The sequence below is a fragment of the Geotrypetes seraphini genome, chromosome 2, assembly GCF_902459505.1.
Source record: "Geotrypetes seraphini chromosome 2, aGeoSer1.1, whole genome shotgun sequence".
Classification (NCBI taxonomy): Eukaryota; Metazoa; Chordata; class Amphibia; order Gymnophiona; family Dermophiidae; genus Geotrypetes; species Geotrypetes seraphini.
The window spans coordinates 153,286,899-153,308,129 of record NC_047085.1 but is presented as its reverse complement, the minus strand read 5'-3'; the positions used below and the strand labels follow the sequence as shown (position 1 = coordinate 153,308,129).

General features: G+C 46.1%; 1 protein-coding gene across 1 annotated transcript in view; it reads left to right on the top strand.

Annotated features, from left to right (window-relative positions):
- Positions 1–21,231, top strand: part of MTCL1 (microtubule crosslinking factor 1) — a 398,239-nt gene that overhangs the window by 68,512 nt on the left and 308,496 nt on the right. The window contains 1 exon segment of the mRNA XM_033934045.1: positions 20,628–20,786. Coding sequence (XP_033789936.1) covers positions 20,628–20,786 — 159 coding nt within the window.

Genomic DNA, 21,231 nt, shown 5'->3' with positions numbered 1-21,231 from the left:
GATATTCAATGCCAGCCACCGGAAACAGCCCAGCATTGAATAACCAAGTTGAGCATTGGTGTCAGGTGGACTGCGTGCTGCCTGGCACCAGCTAAATATTGGGTCCTTATATATTTAGGTCCTTTATGTCATCTCATATGCCATATTATAGTCCTTGCACTAGTTTGCTAACCTATTCCTGGACCACTTCCAGTTTCTTTGTATTTTTATGCAGATATATCCTCTAGAACTGGACACAGTGGCCCTGGTTCTATAAAAGGTGCCTACATGTAGGTGTCTAGATCAGGGCTTAATTGGCGCTGCTGATTGAAAGCACCATTAAAAACAATTAAAAAAAATTAATTAGCCAGTAGGCACCTACAACTTTGATGTAGGTGTCTACACAAAGGTACCTACCAGTACCTACTGGCAAGTAGGCCTGGTTAGGGACAGAGTTTGAGCATGGATTCAGCTAGGCGCCAGTATTTTAGGCCAAGAAAACCCTGGCTTAATATACCAATGCCTAAGTTGTTCATGCCTACTAGTATCTAAGTTGGTTTAGGTGCCACTAGGCCCACCTCTTCGAGGGTGTTTTCAACTCCTCTTGCCTTGGGTTCTGCATCTTCAACCCTACATGTCGTGTCTCTGTGTCCAAGTTAGATTGTAAGCTCTTCTGAGCAGGGACCACCTGTTAAATGTCAAAATGTACAGCACTGCATACGCCTTCCATCACTATATAAGTAATAAATAGTAGTAGTAGTAATTGGCGCGATTCTACAAATGGCACCTAACTTTGACATTCAGTAGGTGCTGATTTTCCTAGGTGCCTATCAAGTTAGGTGCCATTTATAGACCTCACCTGGAATACTGCCCAGTATTCCAGGTGAGATCTCGCCAGTGCCCTGTACAGATGCATTATTTATTTATTTATTTATAACATTTATATCCTGCTTAAAAACCTAAGCGGATCACAATTTGTATGTAATGTATTGAATGCACAGAGAACTTCCCTCTCTGTCCCAAATAGACTCACAATCTAAACTAAAGTGCCAATGAAAAAAAGAATATGAAATATATAATATATGTATATGAATATATACCGTATTTTTCGCTTCATAAGATGCACTTTTTCCCCCCCAAAAGTGGGTAGAAATGTCAGTGCGTCTTATGGAGCAAATATAACAATGTTTTACACCCCCAGGAACCTTTTAAAATTCTGGTGGTCCAGCGGTGTATCGGCAGGAGCGAGCTTTCTGCGCTCCTGCCCCTCCCTCGCTGGATGGATGCCTCGTCATATCTTGTTGCCAGCGGCACACAAGGCAGGAACGAGCATTTTTGCACTCCAACCTTTCCCCGCGCTGCTCCATGAATGGCTGCTATAAGTTCTTGCAAGTCCCGTGAGAACTGACAGCAGCCATTCAGGGAGCGGCGCAGGGCCAGGCTGGAGTGCAAAAAGCTCACTCCTGCCTTGTGCGCCGCTGGCAACAAGATATGACGAGGCATCCATCCAGCGAGGGAGGGGCAGGAGCGCAGAAAGCTCGCTCCTGCTGATACACCGCTGGAGCACCAGAATTTTAAAAGGTACGGGGGAGAGGGGATGTAAAAAATTGTTAGTCAGCTGGGATGGATCCCTTCTATCCTGGCCTACCATTAGACCACCAGAGGGGGGGACAAGGTACAGGGCAGGGTTGTGGAACAGAGCATAGAGCCAGCAGGAAGGGAGGACAGGGTGCAGAACCTGGCAGGGGGAAGGTCTGGCTGCATAGCCTGGTAGGGCAGGGAGGAAAGGGGGCTGGGTTCGGAACCTTGCAGGGCAAGGAGGGAAGGGGGCTGGGTGCAGAGCCTGTTAAGGAAGGGGGAACAGGGTGCATAGCCTGCCAATGAGGGGTTGGGGTTGGGTGCAGAGCCTGGTATATTTTATTAAATATATTAGTACACAATTTGGTTCAGAATGGTTTTTTTTCTTGGTTTTCCTCCCCTAAACCTAGGTGCATCTTATGGTCAGGTGCATCGTATAGTGCGAAAAATACAGTAATATATGAGAATAAAAACAATATCAAGTACAAAATAAAATAAAAATAAAGCAGAAAGGCAAAAATTAAACCCAACTTAGCAGAAAAGTCAAATTAGATTAAAAGTTAAGCTAAAATGAAATAAAATGAACAAAAGTCCAGGCCAGTAGTAGATCACCTAGGATAACATGTATACCCCTGTGCAGTTTTATGAGAGACATCTTCTACATATAAACTGTTGTGATCTGTACAAGCCTGACATATCAAGTTTTAATAAATTGCACTACTTTATATAATTACTCGTTTGAGGTGCTATCTTTAAACAATTCTTTAAACAATTCAGTGTGGACAACTGTACAGTCAAGTGTGTCTGGCAAGCTACAAGTCCAATGGTAGCTAGTCCAAATGGAAATGCTGACTCCATGGGATCTAGGTGGTAGGGTATTTGAGCAATGAACATACTGATATTGGGAGCTATTTCAAGGGAATGGGAGAGTAGCTTCAGACATTAAAGCACTTTTGAAACTGCCTTTGGTTTCTAGCAGTTTCCAGAAGACACAAGGGTAATGTGAAAAGCCTAGTTCTTTAACTCCCTGGAAGGTGGGCTCAGGAAAATGGGCTCAGGAAAATGACATCACTCCAGAGGAGTCTTAAGCCATAGCTCTGGGTGGTAAGCTGTCTTTTGGGCAGTACAACCCAACTGATCATAGCTGAAAACTCGATTTAGGTTTAGATCTATCCCACACCAACTTTTGGGCTTTGGAGCTGGATCCATCCAACAAGGAGGATTTCAGTGTAACTGAACTATTTACATTTAATTTGGAAAATGTACATAATTTTGGAGTTCTTAAAAGAAATTGTTATTTTTCAAGCATATTGCCTCTTCTGCGTTCCAAGAAGAAATAAAGATTGGAGTTATTCTTTCAACTAGTGGTGTGGTCTGATTTCATATGGATGAGCGAGTGGAAGTCTGATGCAGGCTTGCTATGGAGCCCAGACCTAAAAAGTTAGCTCCTGTTCTGGTCCTCAACAAATAAAATAATGTTATGAGCTCTCTGTCAGCATCTGGGAGAAACAGGGGCTTATATAGATAATTACAAAGATAGACGTGGAAAGGTAGAGGGTCGGATGGGTGACAGGCAATAACAAGCTGTCCTTGATACAGAGAGTACTCCCAAAGGAGGTCATGGTGTTCATTGCTTGCGCAATATATCCTTACCGAGGTGACCGATTTTGCTGTGATCTACTATGTTATAACATAATAGTAACTTAATTCTGCTTAATATGGACCTTGCAAATTCAAATTTGTTAAGTGCAAACATAGAGGACCATAACACAATACTTCTGCAGCAGCACCAAATCTAATAAGTAAATTGGCTTAGTTATTCTGCTTACGTTTTTGATGTTACTTCAGCGTGTTGGTTTTGAACAAACCCCCCCTGATGCTTACCCCCTCTTCTACGAAACCACGCTAGGGGTTTTTAGTGCAGAGAGAGCACAGAGAGCCGCGCTTAATGGCCTGCGTTGCTTCCGACGCTCATTGAGTGCCTATGAGCATTGGGAGTAGCGTGGGCCATTCAGTGCGGCTCCCTGTTCTAGAAACTGCTAGCGCAGTTTCGTAGAAGAGGGGGGTTAGTGTTCAACAAGGGCAAAATTGACTTTAAAATATGTATTATAGTTCTATCTGTTTAATAAAAAGTTTTAAACATAAAATATATGCAAAAATAATTGCAAATAAAATATAATCTTAAATAAGCAAAAGTAAACAGCCTTGGAAAGAGCTTCTTCTTCTGAGTCTTTGTGTTCCTGTGGGATTAAAGAAGAAGATAGTTTTCCATGGTAAACTGCTGAGTCATGCTTTGCCTTTCAATGAAATCGTAATCCAATGGACAAGGAGTTTGTAGAATTTTGTATTTGGAGCATTGAGATTACCGTATTTTCACGCATATAACGCGCGCGTTATACGCGTTTTTACCTACCGCGCATACCCCTCGCGCGTTATACGCGTGAGCGCGGTATACAAAAGTTTTTCTACATAGTTCCCACCCCGCCCGACGCCCGATTCACCCCCCCAGCAGGACCGCTCGCACCCCCACCCCGAACGACCGCTCGCACGCGCTCCCACCCGCACCCGCGATCGGAGCAAGAGGGAGCCCAAGCTCTCTTGCCCGGCCGACTCCCCGACAATATTGGGCCAGGAGGGAGCCCAAACCCTCCTGGCCACGGCGACCCCCTACCCCCACCCCGCACTACATTACGGGCAGGAGGGATCCCAGGCCCTCCTGCCCTCGACGCAACCCCCCCTCCCTCCAACGACCGCCCCCCCCAAGAACCTCCGACCGCCCCCCCAGCCGACCCCCACGACACCCCCACCCCCCTTCCCCGTACCTTTGGTAGTTGGCCGGACAGACGGGAGCCAAACCCGCCTGTCCGGCAGGCAGCCAACGACGGAATGAGGCCGGATTGGCCCATCCGTCCCAAAGCTCCGCCTACTGGTGGGGCCTAAGGCACGTGGGCCAATCAGAATAGGCCCTGGAGCCTTAGGTCCCACCTGGGGGCGCGGCCTGAGGCACATGGTCGTGTTGGGCCCATGTGCCTTAGGCCGCGCCCCCAGGTGGGACCTAAGGCTCCAAGGCCTATTCTGATTGGCCCACGCGCCTTAGGTCCCACCAGTAGGCGGAGCTTTGGGACGGATGGGCCAATCCGGCCTCATTCCGTCGTTGGCTGCCTGCCGGACAGGCGGGTTTGGCTCCCGTCTGTCCGGCCAACTACCAAAAGTATGGGGAAGGGGGGGGGGGGGGTCGTGGGGGTCGGCCAGGGGGGTCGCGGGTCGGCTGGGGGGGCGGTCGGAGGTTCTTGGGGGGGGGGCGGTCGTTGGAGGGAGGGGGGTTTGCGTCGAGGGCAGGAGGGCCTGGGATCCCTCCTGCCCGTAATGTAGTGTGGGGTGGGGGTAGGGGGTTGCCGTGGCCAGGAGGGTTTGGGCTCCCTCCTGGCCCGATATTGTCGGGGAGTCGGCCGGGCAAGAGGGCTTGGGCTCCCTCTTGCTCCGATCGCGGGTGCGGGTGGGAGCGCGTGCGAGCGGTCGTTCGGGGTGGGGGTGCGAGCGGTCCTGCTGGGGGGGGTGAATCGGGCGTCGGGCGGGGTGGGAACTATGTAGAAAAACTTTTGTATCTCGTGGGCTCTTATTAGACTCTATGCTGTGTCTTCCAGAAGGGAGGATATTTAGTGGGCAAGCCATAAGCTTCTAATAAAAGCATTTATGAGGGGGCGGTCGGAGGTTCTTGGGGGGGGGCGGTCGTTGGAGGGAGGGGGGTTTGCGTCGAGGGCAGGAGGGCCTGGGATCCCTCCTGCCCGTAATGTAGTGCGGGGTGGGGGTAGGGGGTCGCCATGGCCAGGAGGGTTTGGGCTCCCTTCTGGCCCGATATTGTCGGGGAGTCGGCGGTCCTTCGGGGTGGGGGTGCGAGTGGTCCTGCAGGGGGGGGGGCAGGGCAGGGCGGGTAAACGGAGAGTCGGGACAGCGCACGGAGAGTCGGGGAGGGCGAAAGGAGAGTCGGGGTGGCCAGAGGAGAGTCGGGGCGGGCGAAAGGACAGTCGGGCAGCATGCGCGTTATACCCGTGAGCGCGGTATACAAAAGTTTTTATACATAATATCGTGGTTTCTGCGCGCTATACCCGTGTGCGCGTTATACACGGGTGCGCGTTATCTGCGTGAAAATACGGTAAGCATCAAATTTCTGTGTCTCAATGGCCACGAATTTGGTCTTGGAGAATGAGATGCATAGTGTCCGCATCTATGAGACAAACTTGGTTCTTTTTGTTACATAGAGCACTTTGGACCCCAGGTCGATTAAAAAAGTTAGATAGCTCTAAGTCTAATACATTCTGGCATTGTAAGCTCGCAGCAGGGACCCTAGATCATTTAATATTTTATTGTCCCTGTATCATGGCCTTTTGGAAATCAATTTGGTCTCAAATAAATTGTTTATTATAAAACCATGTAGCATTATCATATGATACAATTCTGTTTGGTATATCAATGAGAACAAAAAGTCAAATTTCATCAAGCAATAATAAACTTCTATTGATTATGACAGGAGTCGCCATGCAACATATCACCAATAACTGGAAAAATTACAATAACCTTAGCTATACATTCTGGTGGAATTCATTGTGCCACATTTACAAAATGGAAAGAACAATTGCTATACAGAAAGGGAATTATAATAATTTTAAAAAGATTTGGGGGCCATTGACAAATTATTGTAATGATTAGACATCATTTTCCACTGACAGTATATTTATACATAGGGGGGGAGGGAGGATGGTATAAAGTTCTATTAAAGGTTTAATCAATAGATAAGAATACAATATTTATATGATATTTTTGATTGAAATTTTTGTGTGAAAGGTGGGTGGGGAGGGAATAAATTTATGTATTTATGATGACAATAGAAAGAAATTCAAGTGATGTGTAAAAGTTTTAAATGATGTAATATTGTGTACTTGATGTAAGATGAAAAATGAATAAAGAATTTGAAAAAAAAAAAAAAAGAATTCTTTCAGTCCTGAATTTTAACCATGAGACACCATAATTTTTAAAATCTTCTCTGCTGTGACCAGGGAATTGAGTTGTTCCAGTAGTTCCTTACATACCTGTGATATGAGAGGTCAGAGAGTCTATTCTTAATGTCATTTGCTTTCTCTCTCTTGTGAATATAGATTTTGTAGTAGTCCTGGAAATATGTTACAGTACTCCGCTTGGCAGCATTATGAGTATGTCTATACTCAGCTGTATCTCATATTTCCATGATAAATGTAGCACCCTACTAGGATTCGTTAATACTGCTGGTTATGTTCCCACATCTGTAGAGTCTGATCATATTAAATATGTTTGCGTTTGTTTAGATTTTGCCATATTTAGAACCATCTCTCTTGCAATGCAGGCCTCTTTATCTGATTAAGAATTTTACCACTGGTTGCTTGAAATTGTTTTTGGTTGTTTTTCTATTGCAAGGATTATGCTCCTTACCACTTTGTTTTTTTTTCCCATGATGCTATAATTTCTTCTCGTAATGCAGTTTATTTTGTCCCTGAAAAGGAATGGGTTATTAGACCTATGCAGTATTGAAAACTTGATATTCTTATCATTTTGCAAATATGTGCAGTCCTTGATGCTGGGAATTATTTTTTTTAAAAAGGGATGGTTAACAAGACTAAGAATGTCATAATGCCCCTGTATCGCTCCATGGTGTGACCTCATTTGGAGTATTGTGTTCAATTCTGGTCTCCTTATCTCAAGAAGGATATAGTGGCGCTAGAAAAGGTTCAAAGAAGAGCGACCAAGATGGTAAAGGGGATGGAACTCCTCTCATATGAGGAAAAACTAAAATGGTTAGGGCTCTTCAGCTTGGAAAAGAGACAGCTGAGGAGAGATATGATTGAAGTCTACAAAATCCTGAGTGGAATAGAACGGGTAAAGTGGATCGATTTTTCACTCATCAAAAATTACAAAGACTAGGGGACACTCGATGAAGTTACACAGAAATACCTTTAAAACCAATAAGAGGACATTTTTTCACTTAGAGAGTAGTTAAGCTCTGGAACGCGTTGCCAGAGGATGTGGTAAGAGCAGATAGCGTAGCTGGAGGAAAAGTCCATAGTCTGTTATTGAGAAAGACAAGGGGGAAGCCAATGCTTGCCTTGTGTTGGTAGCATGGAATATTGCTACAGCTTGGGTTTTGGCCAGGTACTTGTGACCTGGATTGGCCATCATGAGAACGGGGCTTGATGGACCATTGGTCTGACCCAGAAAGGCTATTCTTATGTTCTTATGGATATAGGAGCCAGCAGCTCAGCTCCCAATCCCACTGTCTCCATTGAAGTTGTGGGGATCTTTTCTGATGTCTACTGCATCACCTTTGTGGCCTGATTTACTAAGACTGAGTTCCCATTCCTTGTCCAAAAGAAAATAAAGCTTAGTAAAGTAGGTTCAATAGATATTTAAAGGCCATTGATAGAAATAATCAGCTAGCTATCCCTCTCCTGCACCCTGTCATTGCCCAATAGTACCCTAACCTTCACTACCCTGTTGTTACCCAGTCTCATGTTGTTTTCTTCCTCCATCTCTGTCATAAAATTACACATCAGGTCTATACCATAACTAACCAGTGACACAGAAGGTTTACAACATATTAAAAATACAATCAGTAAACATAAAGTTACAATCTCATTCTTGTTCTCTCCCTTCATAATCTTTGTCATCCAGTTTCACTCACCCTGCCCTTCCCTACCCTTCCTAGTCTTCCTGCCTCTTTAAAAATCATCTATCCTTGGACCCGGCCCAACCAGCCTTCACCACCAATGGAACCAATGAAACTCCTTGTGATCCAGCAAGGTAGTTGGACCCCCAACCATTCCTCCCATTCCTCCCATCCCTGCAACCCTCAACTAGCAAGTCTGTCCTCCAGCTCTTCAAACTCTCATCTTACCCCTGCACAAGTCAGTCAGCTTTACCTCTCTTCACGTGGATGTATGTGGCTACTTCAGGAGCATGCTCTCTCCTATGTAGGTTAAAAAAAAGAAAGAGATTAATTTCTTGCAGCCACCGTTGCAGTTATCGCTGGAATAGGAGCTTCTGTTTCCCTGTATTGTGCATGCAGTTCTGTCTGAATCTGAGCTGTGCATTGCAGGAATTTTTACCTTTGTCTTGTCTAGTCTCACAAGGCCAGCATGATAATTCTGGTACCATGTGGCTCACATGTGTGTGTGTATGTGTTTAAAGGGCCATGGAAATCCTAGGTGCTGAAGAAAATATCTAGTTGCCATGGTAATCTGGCACCTGGAATTTGTCAAGCCCTGATTAAAGGACTATTTTATCAAGTCGAATAGTGTGGACCAGTGAGGTAAATGCACAGAAACCCATAGGGACTGAATGAACTTGGGGGCATTTACCACATGGCACTCACTAACGCAGCTTAATGGGCCCTAAGTGTGTTAAATATTGGAATGGTTTGGAAAGTATAAGGGAAACCTTCACATCCCATAGTTATTTCCTGATCTCTGAGCCCAGTATAATCCAAGCCTTTTGTGGTTTTATTTATTTATTTAAAATATATTAATATTCCATCAATCCACCACCCTTGGATTTAAAACATAGAAACATGATGGCAGATAAAGGCCAAATGGCCCATCTAATCTATCCATCTGTAGTAACCATTATCTGTACCTCTCTCTAAGAGATCCCACATGCTTATCCCATGCTTTCTTGAATTCAGACAAAGTCTCTATCTCCACCACTTCTGAGAGACTGTTTCGCACATCTACCACAAACATACAGTACATAATGAGTAATTCTTGTACAATCCCTCTCTGTTTCTGAACAAGTGGGTTATGCACCTCACGTCGCCAAACTGCTTGTAGGAAGCTCCTCAAGGACTGCCCTCAGGAAGCCAGTTGCTTTCTTATGAGCCAGACGAGCTTGTCTTTGCTGCTCGTTTTTCTTTTCCTTAATTTGATGTTCATTGTGCCCTGTCGAGTCCTCGTGCAGGAGATTGCAGACTTGGTCAGTTCAGTCTGCTTCCAGGGAGATGGCTGCTGGGCAGTGCTCCCCCTGGACAGCCTACTTGATGGATCGGGGCTCAGGGCTTTCCCCCTTAGGAGCGTGACTCACCCCAGTTTTGTCCGCTAGTGGGTTTGAGTGCAGGCTGCGTGGCTTCGTGGAGGTGATTCCAGGATCGAGATCAACTGTGTCATCCCCCCACCCCTGAGTCCACAGGGGAGGTCTCTGGTTGAAAGTGGAGTAGTGTTGAACTGGAGAGGCAGTCAGAAGACCAGAAGTTCCAATTTACTGGGCTGTTTGAGGCAGAGGATTTCCCTGAATGCTGATTCAGCTTCTCCATTGCAGCCCACAGCACAGCATGGCACAGTGAGTACAAAGCTGACAGCCTGTGAGATTAATTTTTGGGGTGGGGTGGGGGTTCTTGAAAAGTGAATTTTCTGCTGAAATATAGTTAACCTTGAGTCTCCCACCCTAGAAATATTAAAATCATTGTGGTTTGAGGATCCTGGAGTTTTTCCCAGGTCATTTTATTCACAAAATCGCTTCTGCAGCAGCCAACTTGGATATTCCTGTTTTAAATTTAAAGTTATTTTTTTGCATTTGCAAGCTTCGTTTTTGCAAGGAAACCTATCAGATAGACTCCCCAGGGTTACATTCTTCAGATTCATGCCTCATTGGCAGTGGATGGCTGAATGGCGAGCAGCTATGTTCCATGTGGTGTGTGAAGGGGGTGAGGTCATTTTGGAATTGACCTCCTAGGCCTTTTTGGGGGATTCTGTAGCCATATCTAGCCAGGGCCAACCGAAAACAGGGCCCAAGGGAGAATGCAAGTGAATCCCCAGTGATAAGCAGCTGCAATTCCACTGCCAACCCTAGCAAATCCTCCAGGAGCTCCAGGATGGCTCAACTGGAGGTGGCTGCCCCTCAGGATCCCATTTTTCTGTCTGATTTTTCAGCATACTGTTCGAAGCATATTTTGATTTTTTTAAAAAAAGTTTGCTGACTTCGCTCCCTGTGGATGCCCCCCCCCCCGGCCTCTACTGCAGTCATCCCCTTCGGGGATTTGACGCAGGTGGGGTTCTGTTCATGGATGACCAATGATACTGTTCTGGGTGCTTTAACTATGCCCTTGATCACACAGGTGGGCACTACTACGGTGGGATGTTTGGCAACTGTCACAGACCTGCCTGATCCTGACCAGGGTGAGGCCTAGGATCCTAGGGAGGATTCTATGGTGCAGAGTTTTTTTTTAAGCCTGTTGACACCATTGGCATTATTTCTGATTCTCTCCAGGAGTTGAAGCTGGGCGCTATCCAGTCTGTGGCAGCGGTCTGCGCCCTCATGAGTAGTTTTAAGCCATGGTCCTCCTCTGGATCGACTGGACATGGCATGATTGCTTTTGGATCGCTGGGAGGCACCAGAAGGGCTGCTGCGAGTAGCAAGAGCCATGTCTAAACTCAGCCCATGGCTGAAGAATTTTTCTTGCACTTTGTTTCTCCAAAGGTGATCTCCTTGGTGGCATAGGCCACTGAGCGTACTTCTCTTCCTGGCAAAGGTGGAGTAGTGAGTAGGATGCTCATGTCCTCAGGATTGATTTCATCCTTAAATGGATTTGTGACTCAGCGGCCCCTGGTTTGTGGCCACTGCAGCTTCCTTTGGGACTAGGATACTTCAAGCTCTCCCATTCTTACTTTCAAGAGCGGACTGCGTGGTGGATGCCTCATATGTCTGTCTCACGTGGTCAGCACACTCTTGGCAAGGGGATGGTATACAGAACTGCAGACCAAAGTCCTTGTCTGATGATGGACCATGGTCGGTTTTTGGGGGGGAATGGGGCAGTCTAGCTTTCATTCCTCCAAGTGCTACCATCTGTACTTGGGTGGTTCCTCGAGACTGCTCTCCTTTCAGACCTCCGGACAGCAATTTGACGGGGCGCGCCAGCCCCAGTGTTCTGGATCACAGTCTACTCTAAGAAGCAATTATGGTGCCAGGCCCTCGGCCAGACCTCTGAGGATTGGAGGATGGCTTCCTGGCTGCGTGGAGGTCCATCGTCTTGGATCGCTGGGTGCTATATATTCTGCGGGATAATTACAGACTCAAATTCTTCTGGCCTTTCTCGGATCTCTTTCTAGATTCTCCTGTGAGATGACCAGCCTAAGAGTCCAGGGTCAGAGCCACAGTCCAGAGGTTGTTCGATGTGGTGGCCCTAGAGCCCATTCCGGGGGAAGACTTAGGCTCCTTTTATCAAGCTGCGGTAGGCGGTTAATGCACAGAACACTGCACGTTCAACCGCCTGCCGCGCTAGTCTCTAACGCCTCCATTGACGAGGCATTAGTTTTTGGTGTGCCGCGGGGGTTAGCGCATGATGAAATGTCCGACGTGCTAACCCCCGTTGCTAGCGCACCTTGTTAAAAGGAGCCCTTAGGCTCTGCGGGTACTGGATAGACTTCCTCGTGTCAAAGAGATACTACAAAACAATTCCATCAAAAGCTATACATAAGCTTGCTCAAAAATGTTTACTTTTGTCTAAAGCCAACTATGTCCTGCATTGTTCTAAAATTAATTGGTAGAGTATTATGACATTTAGGTCCATGAAAGCACTTTATTATATTTTGAGCAACTGTTAAAGAAATGTCCAGCAATGTTTAGTAATGCTTGATTTTGGGGATGCAGGGCCCCTAATAATTTAGTACAGTTTCGAAGGATGAGCATCTCTGCCTCCCCCTTCCAGATAAGTCATGAAGTTTAAAGGTTTAAAAATTATCCAGAATCCTTTAAACCTAACCCATTATTCTATGGGCAACTGATGAAGTCCAATCTGTACTGGAGGAGTAAGTTTATGTATCTTTGTACCCATCAAAAAGACGAGCTGCCACCTTTTCAACACTCTGTAGTCCCATGATGGAAGGTAATGGGGGACTGAAATTCACTGAGTTATAGTAATTTAGTGATGCTAGCACCAGTTCTACAACTGTGTGAAAGTCATCAAGAAAATATTTTAGCCATGTTGACATCCGAGGTTTATAAAAGGATCTTTTTATCACTTGAATCATACGTTTCAGTGATACGATATGAAATGAAAAGTGTCAAGAAAAGTGTGGAATAGCTCATAAGTTTCATGTCTCCACATCATGCTCTTCTTGGTTGGGCTGAGAACTTTTCACCGGTTCCTCGTAAAGAGGAGAAAGGGAAAGGAGATGGGACTTGTATATGGCCCTTAGTGGTTACACATTCAAAATAGTTTACATATACACAGATACAGTACTTATTTTGTATCTGAGGCAATGGAGGACTAAGTGACTTGCCCAGGGTTACAAGGAGCAGTGCTGGGAGTTTATCCTGCAGCTTCAGGGTGCTGAAGCAACAGCTCTACCACTAGGCCACTCCTCATCTTCTTAAATGCCAGAATGGCTGTAAGGCAGGGGTGTCCAATGTCGGTCCTCGAGGGCCGCAATCCAGTCGGGTTTTTAGGATTTTCCCAATGAATATGCATGAGATCTATGTGCTTGCAAAGTGCAAGAAAAATTCTTCAGCCATGGGCTGAGTTTAGACATGGCTCTTGCTACTCGCAGCAGCCCTTCTGGTGCCTCCCAGCGATCCCCAATGCATATTCAGTGGGGAAATCCTGAAAACCCGACTGGATTGCGGCCCTCGAGGACCGACATTGGACACCCCTGCTGTAAGGTCTCTAATAATAAGACATAATCAATGTGAGATTGGGTAATCCACTGGATTCCAGAAACTTCACTATTCTCAGTTTTAAAAGCGTTTACTTACCACAGAAGTCAGACTTATTGGCCTGTAGTTCCCCACTTCATCCTTACTTCCACTCTTGTGGAGAGGGACCACATCCGCCCTTCTCCAGTCCTTCGGACTATAGAGAAGCATTAAAAAGGTCAGTCAGCGGAATGGAGTTCTTTCTGAACTCTCGGATGTACACCATCTGGCCCTATTGCTTTGTTCACCATTAGTTTAGCTAGCTCTTCACAAACACAATCCTCTGAAAATTGATCAGGGTCTAGATTACTCCTGAGCCTGCCACCACTTATCCTCATTCTATGCCCTCTCACTATGGAGTTTCCTTTCAATTGAAAGAGACTTGCCTCATGTATATTTATACCACACAGGTACTTAAATGTTTCTATCCTATCTCCCCTCTCCCACTTTTCCTCCAAAGTTTACTTATACATCCCTGTAAACCTTATGTCGTACACCATCAACCATTTTAGTTGCCTTCCTCTTGACCGACTCCATCCTGTTTATATCTTTTTTTTGTACACAATATTCAAAATGAAGTTTCACTAGAGTCTTATATAGGGGCATCAGGCATCAATATCTCCTTTTTCCTAGTGGCCAGTGGCACACCAAGGGGGGGTCCACCCCAGGTGCAGCCCATAAGGGGTGCTCCGAGGGCTGGCATCATTGCCTGGGAACTTCTGGCAGTGGCAGCATTCACAATTCACTACTCTGCCAGCATCAGGTCGCCTCTCTGCTGGGTCCTGCCTTTGAGGAAACAGGAAGTAGGCAGGACCCATCAGAGAGGAAGGCCATACTCCGGCAAGACTTGTGAGTTGTAAAGGCTGTGCTTCTGACAGGGATGTGTGACAGAGGGAGAAAAGGGAAGGGGGAGAAAAGCTTCACCTGATTTTAAGCTCTTTTGAGGAGGGACTGTGTCTATTATGTCTTGATTTACAGCACTGCATATGTGGCGCTATAGAAATGATAAGCAGTAGTACTGTGTTCCCCTGAAAATAAGACCTACCCCCAAAATATGCCCTAGCATGATTTTTGGGCTAGCTCCTAATATAAGCCCTACTCCAAAAATAAGCCCTAGTTGGTTCGACCCCCAAAGCCCCTCCTGAATGTCCCCGACACTCCCCAATTCACCGACGGCAGTACTCTCCCCACATGTGCATCTTTCCTCCCCTCTCACCCATCCCCTTGTGCAGCATCTCTCCTTCCCATCCCATGCAGCAGAACCCCGACGACCCTCCCATTACAAGGCCGACATACCTCCGTTCCAAATAGCAGCGGCGGCAGCACTGAACAGACTGCTTTAGAAACATAGAAAATAACGGCAGAAAAGGGCCATGGCCCATCTAGTCTGCCCACATTAATGATCCACCCCCTAACTTCCTCGATGAAGAGATCCCACATGCCAATCCCATCTTTTCTTAAAATCTGGCACGCTGCTGGCCTCAATTACCTGTAGTGGAAGATTATTCCAGCGATCAACCACCCTTTCGGTTTTCAAATAACTATACATATTATATATCACAAACAAAACATTAAAACACAACATACAAAAAAGTAATCTCTCTCCAGGGGATCACTCAATTTTATTTGGCCAGAACCATAGGGTCACAGGCACAAAAAGATTGGGAAGCACTATCTTAGATCTGAGGGGGATCTCAGAGGAATTCTGGAAGCACCTTTGACTGTTCTGTTCCATTATTCTCTGGAGTCAGGAGTGATGCTTCTGATCTATAAATGCATTCAATAAGCAACACCTTGTTACCCCTCTCCCTCATATCCACCTCTTCTCTAGCTTTGCTTAGTGGACAGGCTGCTCTTGTCTCTGTTTTTTTATTCTGTCATGCGCTTGCTGCATCAAACCCCTGGCACAGCTCCTTCTTGAATATATACACCTTACCCTCCTCTCTGGCCAGATTCATATTCAGCTTAAGAGCACACCTCTCCGAGGCTACATGGAAAGCATGAAGCTAATTGTTCTTGTCTATGTCCTCTGTGTGTCAGCTACAGGCCATTTCCTTGTATTAATAGACTCCCACGAGACTTCACTCCTAACAGATGGCCCTGCTGTTAACTGAAAGTCTCCAGCCCCATGTTTTGTCTGAGTTTCCTGCCTATCTTTATTAGATAGCAACCTTCATGAAATGGGGACTTATGTATGTCTGTAAGGTACCGAGTGCACCTGGGAATGCAAAATAAATAATTACTTATTATGCCATAGCACAGGGGTAGGCAATTCCGGTCCTTGAGAGCTGGAGCCAGGTCAGGTTTTCAGGATATCCACAATGAATATGTATGAGATGGATTTGCATGCGCTGCCTCCTTGAGATGCAAATCTATCTCATGGATATTTATTGTGGCTATCCTGAAAACCTGACCTGGCTCCGGTTCTTGAGGACCGGAATTGCCTACCCCTGCCATAGGACAACTGATAGACCCCCCCCTCTCCCCGTTCCCTAAACTGGGAGTCAAGACGAATTCTACCATAACCATAATTACCATTTAGTCTTACTTGTAAGGTGGGTAGATAAATCACAAAAGCGAAAATAGTGGGGTATTTTAAATGCACTGAAGATTGAGCAAATATATATTTTTTATTTTTCCTAAACTCCACATTAGTTGAGATAATATTAACCATCTCTTCCCCCAACCTGAGCTACCTTTCTCTCATTCATTCTCTCACACCTCTTATAGTCTCTGTATATCACACACACATCTTTTCTAACAGACAGTAACATTCAACAGACTATGAATCTCTAGAGCAGGGGTCTCAAAGTTCCTCCTTGAGGGCCGCAATCCAGTCGGTTTTTTCAGGATTTCCCCAATGAATATGCATGAGATCTATGTGCATGCACTGCTTTCAATGCATATTCATTGGGGAAATCCTGAAAACCCAATTGAATTGCGGCCCTCAAGGAGGGACTTTGAGATCCCTGCTCTAGAGCTATATAGAGATTGGATACAGACAGTACCTACAACTGTACCCAGATTCTGTGCCCATGATCCTGTGCAGCTCTTCACCTCTACATTCTACTCCAACTGACTCTGGCGCTGCTGTCTTTTCCACTTCAGTTTTCTTAACCTTTTTCTCTGCACTTCACCCTGGTGCAGCCTTCCCACACTATTCCTTTACCCTGGTGAACCTTCTCACACCATTCCTCTACCCCGGTGCAATCTTCTTGCTATCCTGCACTGCCTACCTCATGGTGCAGTGTCTCTCTTCCAGTTCCTGCTTGACCCAGGTGTTGACCGCTCTCCTTCTTGTATGCTATCCTCAGTCCCTTCACCCTCTCACTTATCTCTTCTGCTCCCTCATCACTGCCGAATATCTCTCCCTTTGGTCTTGCTGTTGTCTCTCAAGCCCATTATAGGACAGAAGATAGATCTCCCCTACACTTCATTTGGGGCCAGAGATGCATGCTCTTGGCACTAGTTGGGGGTGAGAGGTGCCTGATTCCCGATTTGAATCAATTCACCGATTCACTTTGGGTAAATCGATTCGTTTCCAGAAAAAAGCAGACTCACCAATTCATGAGCCTTCTTGCTACTGATCTATTTTGCAGAGACCCATTTGGACATTCCCTCTGCCGGAGTTCTTCCATCTAATGTATCTTTCTGTTTCGCGACCTAAAGAGAAGCATTTATAGATTATAATCCACCTTTTCATTTCTCCCCAGTTTACATTACCATATTTTTCGCTCCATAAGACACATTTTCCCCCCCCCAAATTAGTGGAAATAAGGGTGTATCTTATGGAGCGAATACCCCCCACCCCTGTTACCTTATTTTAATTCTGGTGCCCTCCCTCGCTAGACGCGGCTGCCTTTCTAGCGGCAGAGCGGTGCGCAAGGCTGCCTGCCTGGTCAGCGGCTGCCTCCTCTTCCCTTCGTCCCTTCTCTAGCAGCAGAGTGGTGCACAAGGCTGCCTGCCTGGTCCCACACCACTTCCGTTCTCGTGGGAAGCGGTGTGGGACCAGGCAGGCAGCCTTGTGTGCCGCTCTGCCATTAGAAAAGGGAAGAGGAGGCAGCCACGTCAGCCGACCAGGCAGGAAGCCTTGTGCGTTGCTCTGCCGCTAGAGAGGCAGCTGCGTCTCTACATGAGCAGCAGCTTCCCCACAGGCTGGGTGTGAGCAGCAGCCATCGGACCTGGAAGCCGCTGAGAGTCCCGGCATGGTGGCGCGGCCCTGACAAGAGAGTAAGCGACTATGGCAATGGTGGCAGTGGGTTCCTGCCTCTAGTTCTCCTTCCTCCCTTCCTCCATGGTAGCTCTGGGTGGCACATACAGGCCTCAGCCGTCTCCATTGCCATTCCTCTGACTCCCTTCGTGTTCGCCTCAGGCGGGACATGTCTAACCAGGGCTCCAGGAGGAACATTTGGAGGAGGTACAGGGGGCCCTGCCTGCTTGCTTGCCTTGGCGGGGGGTGGGGATAAGGAGTACAGGCGGAAGGAAATGAAGCTTGACATGGGGAGGGAAAGAGACAGAGCAAAGAAATGCTGAAGGAGGAGGGAGCATAGGGACAGAGACATAGAATAATACTGGAAAGGGGAGGAATAAAAATATGGTGATGGGACAATCGCGCGCCAGACACCAGCGCGCTGACAATCGAGCGCTGACAATTCAGCGCAAGACACCAGCGCGCAGCGGGAAAACTTAGTTTTAAAGAGCTCCGACGGGGGTGTGGGGGAACCCTCCCACTTTACTGCATACTGTTTGCGCTGCCTTTGGGGGGTGGTGTGGGGGGTGCAACCCCCCACATTATAAAGAAAACGGAACTTTTCCTGGAAAAAATGGAAAGTTCCGTTTTCCACTATAATGGAGGGTTCCAACCCCCCAAACATCAGCGCGAGCACTAGGAAGTAAAGTGTGTGGGGGGTTCCCCACTCACACCCCACTTCGGAGCTCTTTAAAACTAAGTTTTCCCGTGGTGATCTGGTGTCTTGCACTAAATTGTCTGCCCTCTATTGTCGGCGCGCTGGTGTCTCGCGCGCAACTGACTATGAACCAAAAATACAGAGATGTGATACTTAATGGAAGGGGAGGAAATGGTACACATGGATAGTGAAGAACAGAAGAAAGATTGTGCACATTGGGGAGCCCTGCTTGCCTTGAGGTGGGGGGCCCTGCCTGTCACTAGGCCACTAGGCTTGCCTGTCCTGTGCCCTGTCTCTGCCTACCACTAGACCACCAGAAGAGAGACAGGGTACAGAGCCTGGCAGGGAGGGGGGACAGGGTGCAAAGCCTGGCATGGAGAATTTGGTTCAGAATGGTTTTGATTTTTGTTTTCCTCCTCTAAATCTTATGGTCAGGTGTGTCTTATGGAGCGAAAAAATACGATACTTTAATTCATTCAAGAATAAACAAAACAAAAAGTTCTTATGCGACTGTACAAGTAGGTGTAGCAGCCCTTGTTCAGTAGCTGAAGGTGTATGATTAACCTTGCTTGTGTTAGAGATGCAATCTTCACTCTTGAGGAATGAGTACCATCATAGAAAGAGCATAGCTTGAGATTCCAGTGAAGTGCTGCAAAGGCATTTGTTTTGACAGAGCTGATAGACCAGATCAGAAAGGTAGGAGGTTGGCCTCTTATAGTTGGAACTCTGTAAGACATATGTGAGTGTGGTTGAGTGTTTGGCCTTTCTGTTTAACTTTTGCTTCTGTTTTTCATTGAAAAGTGAAGTACTTGTTGCTGTACTACAGTACTCCCCCGATATTTGCGGGGGTTCTGTTCAGGAACCCCCATGAATATAAAAAAAACACGAATACAGTTTTTCGTCTGAGGAGGCAGGAGAGGGCAGCTGGAGTGCCAGTGAGCGAAGGAAATCACTCGCGGTGTGCTCCAACCGCCTCGTCCTGTACTAAAGTCGGGCCTCGCCAATCAGGAGCTGCTTTGACATGCGAGTGATTTCCTTCACTTGCTGGCACTCCAGCTGCCCTCTCCTGCTTCCCCTTCGCGATCAGAAAATACCATGAATGACCGGGACCATGAACCGCAAATTCTAGGGGGAACACTGTACATAGATACCGTCCGAAAGGGTGATATAGTACAATGTTGGGATCTGAGATTTATTAACCACCTTTATAAAGAGATTCAGCCAAGGTGATGGCTTTGCTTCATACAACACTTACAAGTTGTATCCTTTATTATTATTTTTTGGATGATGAGGTTAACTACTATTTCCTAGCATGTCCCATGTGGATGCTATATATGGCTAGGTGCAGTCCTACTTAAACTATATTTCACTGAACCCTAAGTAAACAGAAGCTGACAACCTTTACATGGTACAAAGTTAAGCACAATGGGCTTGATAGTTTCAATGTCGGGGGCTAACAGTCAATATTCAATGGCACTTAACAGCGCAGTGCTGCTAAATATTGCCTCTTAATTGCCGACCCTTAATTGGCAAGGTTATGGGCAGAGCATGGTCCTGACCTGTTAGCAGCAATATTCAGACTGCTAACCGGTTAGGTAAGTATATAAAATTAGGACAGAAAAAAACCTGTCCTACCTTTTTGTGCCAAGTTGAACCAGGCACCAGTCTGAATATCATCCGACACCTGATTAAACACAGAGGGGCTCATATTCAGCCAGCACTGAGCAGTGCGCTGTCCACCCAGTGTTGGTGCTGAACCCAGATATTCAATGCCAAGCCATTTCTGGTGACCAGCATTGAATATACAGTTTTATTTTTAGCTGTGGCAATTTAACCGGTCATGCCGATGTTCAATGTTAGCCAGTTAAGGGCTTAGTAGCTGCAGTATTAGCTGGTTAAGAATCGGCTATGTTTAGCAGCTAAAACAGGCGGCATAAATAACAGGCTTGTTTTAGCTGCTAAACATAACTGATTAGGCGATGAATAACCGTGCCAAGCTGGCTAGCTACTAACTGCTGATATTCAGTGGGAGATAGCCAGCTATCTCTTGCTCAATATCTGAGATTAGGCACCTATATGCTATTTAATCAGCCAGGAGCTATATTAACTACTTTTATCACATGCTTCAGCAGTGAGTTCCAGAGCTTAACTATATGTTGAGTGAAACAATATTTTCTCCTGTTTGTAAACTGGTAATAGCCTGGTTTGGCCTTCAGGCATTCGAATAGCTGAGCATTAATTTGACTGATGTGCTGAATATGTATGGGATGGGATGGGAAAGGTTTGGCATTTTTGCATATTGAAATGTTATTACTTTATTTAAAGCTGCTGTAGGGTAGATCGCCATAAAAGGAATATAAAACTCTATAAATACTATACAGTACAATACTTTGTGAGCATTTGGATAGTAATGGACCTTTTTATCATCAGTGTCATTTGTGATGTCATTGGCAGGTAGCGAAAGATGTGTCTGTCAGATTGCACCACGAGCTGGAGAACGTGGAGGAGAAGCGAGCAAGAGCAGAAGATGAGAATGAAGCACTTCGCCAACAGATCATTGAGGTGGAAATCTCAAAGCAAGCATTGCAGAATGAGCTGGACAGATTGAAAGAGGTAAGGTGTTGTGCTAGTGCCAGAGTGCTCATCTTAGCTTTAATGTTTAAATTTTGTTCTAGTTCCATAGACCATAGCGGAAGCGTTCATGTTGCAGCTCATACCAGATACCTCCAGATCCATGTATTCTACTGTGCACCTTGTCACCAATTAGTAACAAGGAAACCAGAGAGAGCTGCATGATTAGTGATATGCTCTCTTTCTAGAGCTGCTGCAACAGTGGACAATTCTAAAGCGTATTTGTCTGTAAGCACAGAATGAGTGAAAATAGTTTGACAATAGGATATTGAGGGGCAGATGTTCAAAAACATACTGTCTAGGTATGGCTGGCTGTAACCAGTCTCCAAGAAACTGATGCAAATGCATTATGCAAATGCATTACAGTGAGTTCATTAATATTAAAATTAACACTTTAAGAGGCAGCCCTTATCCTGATTTTTGGACA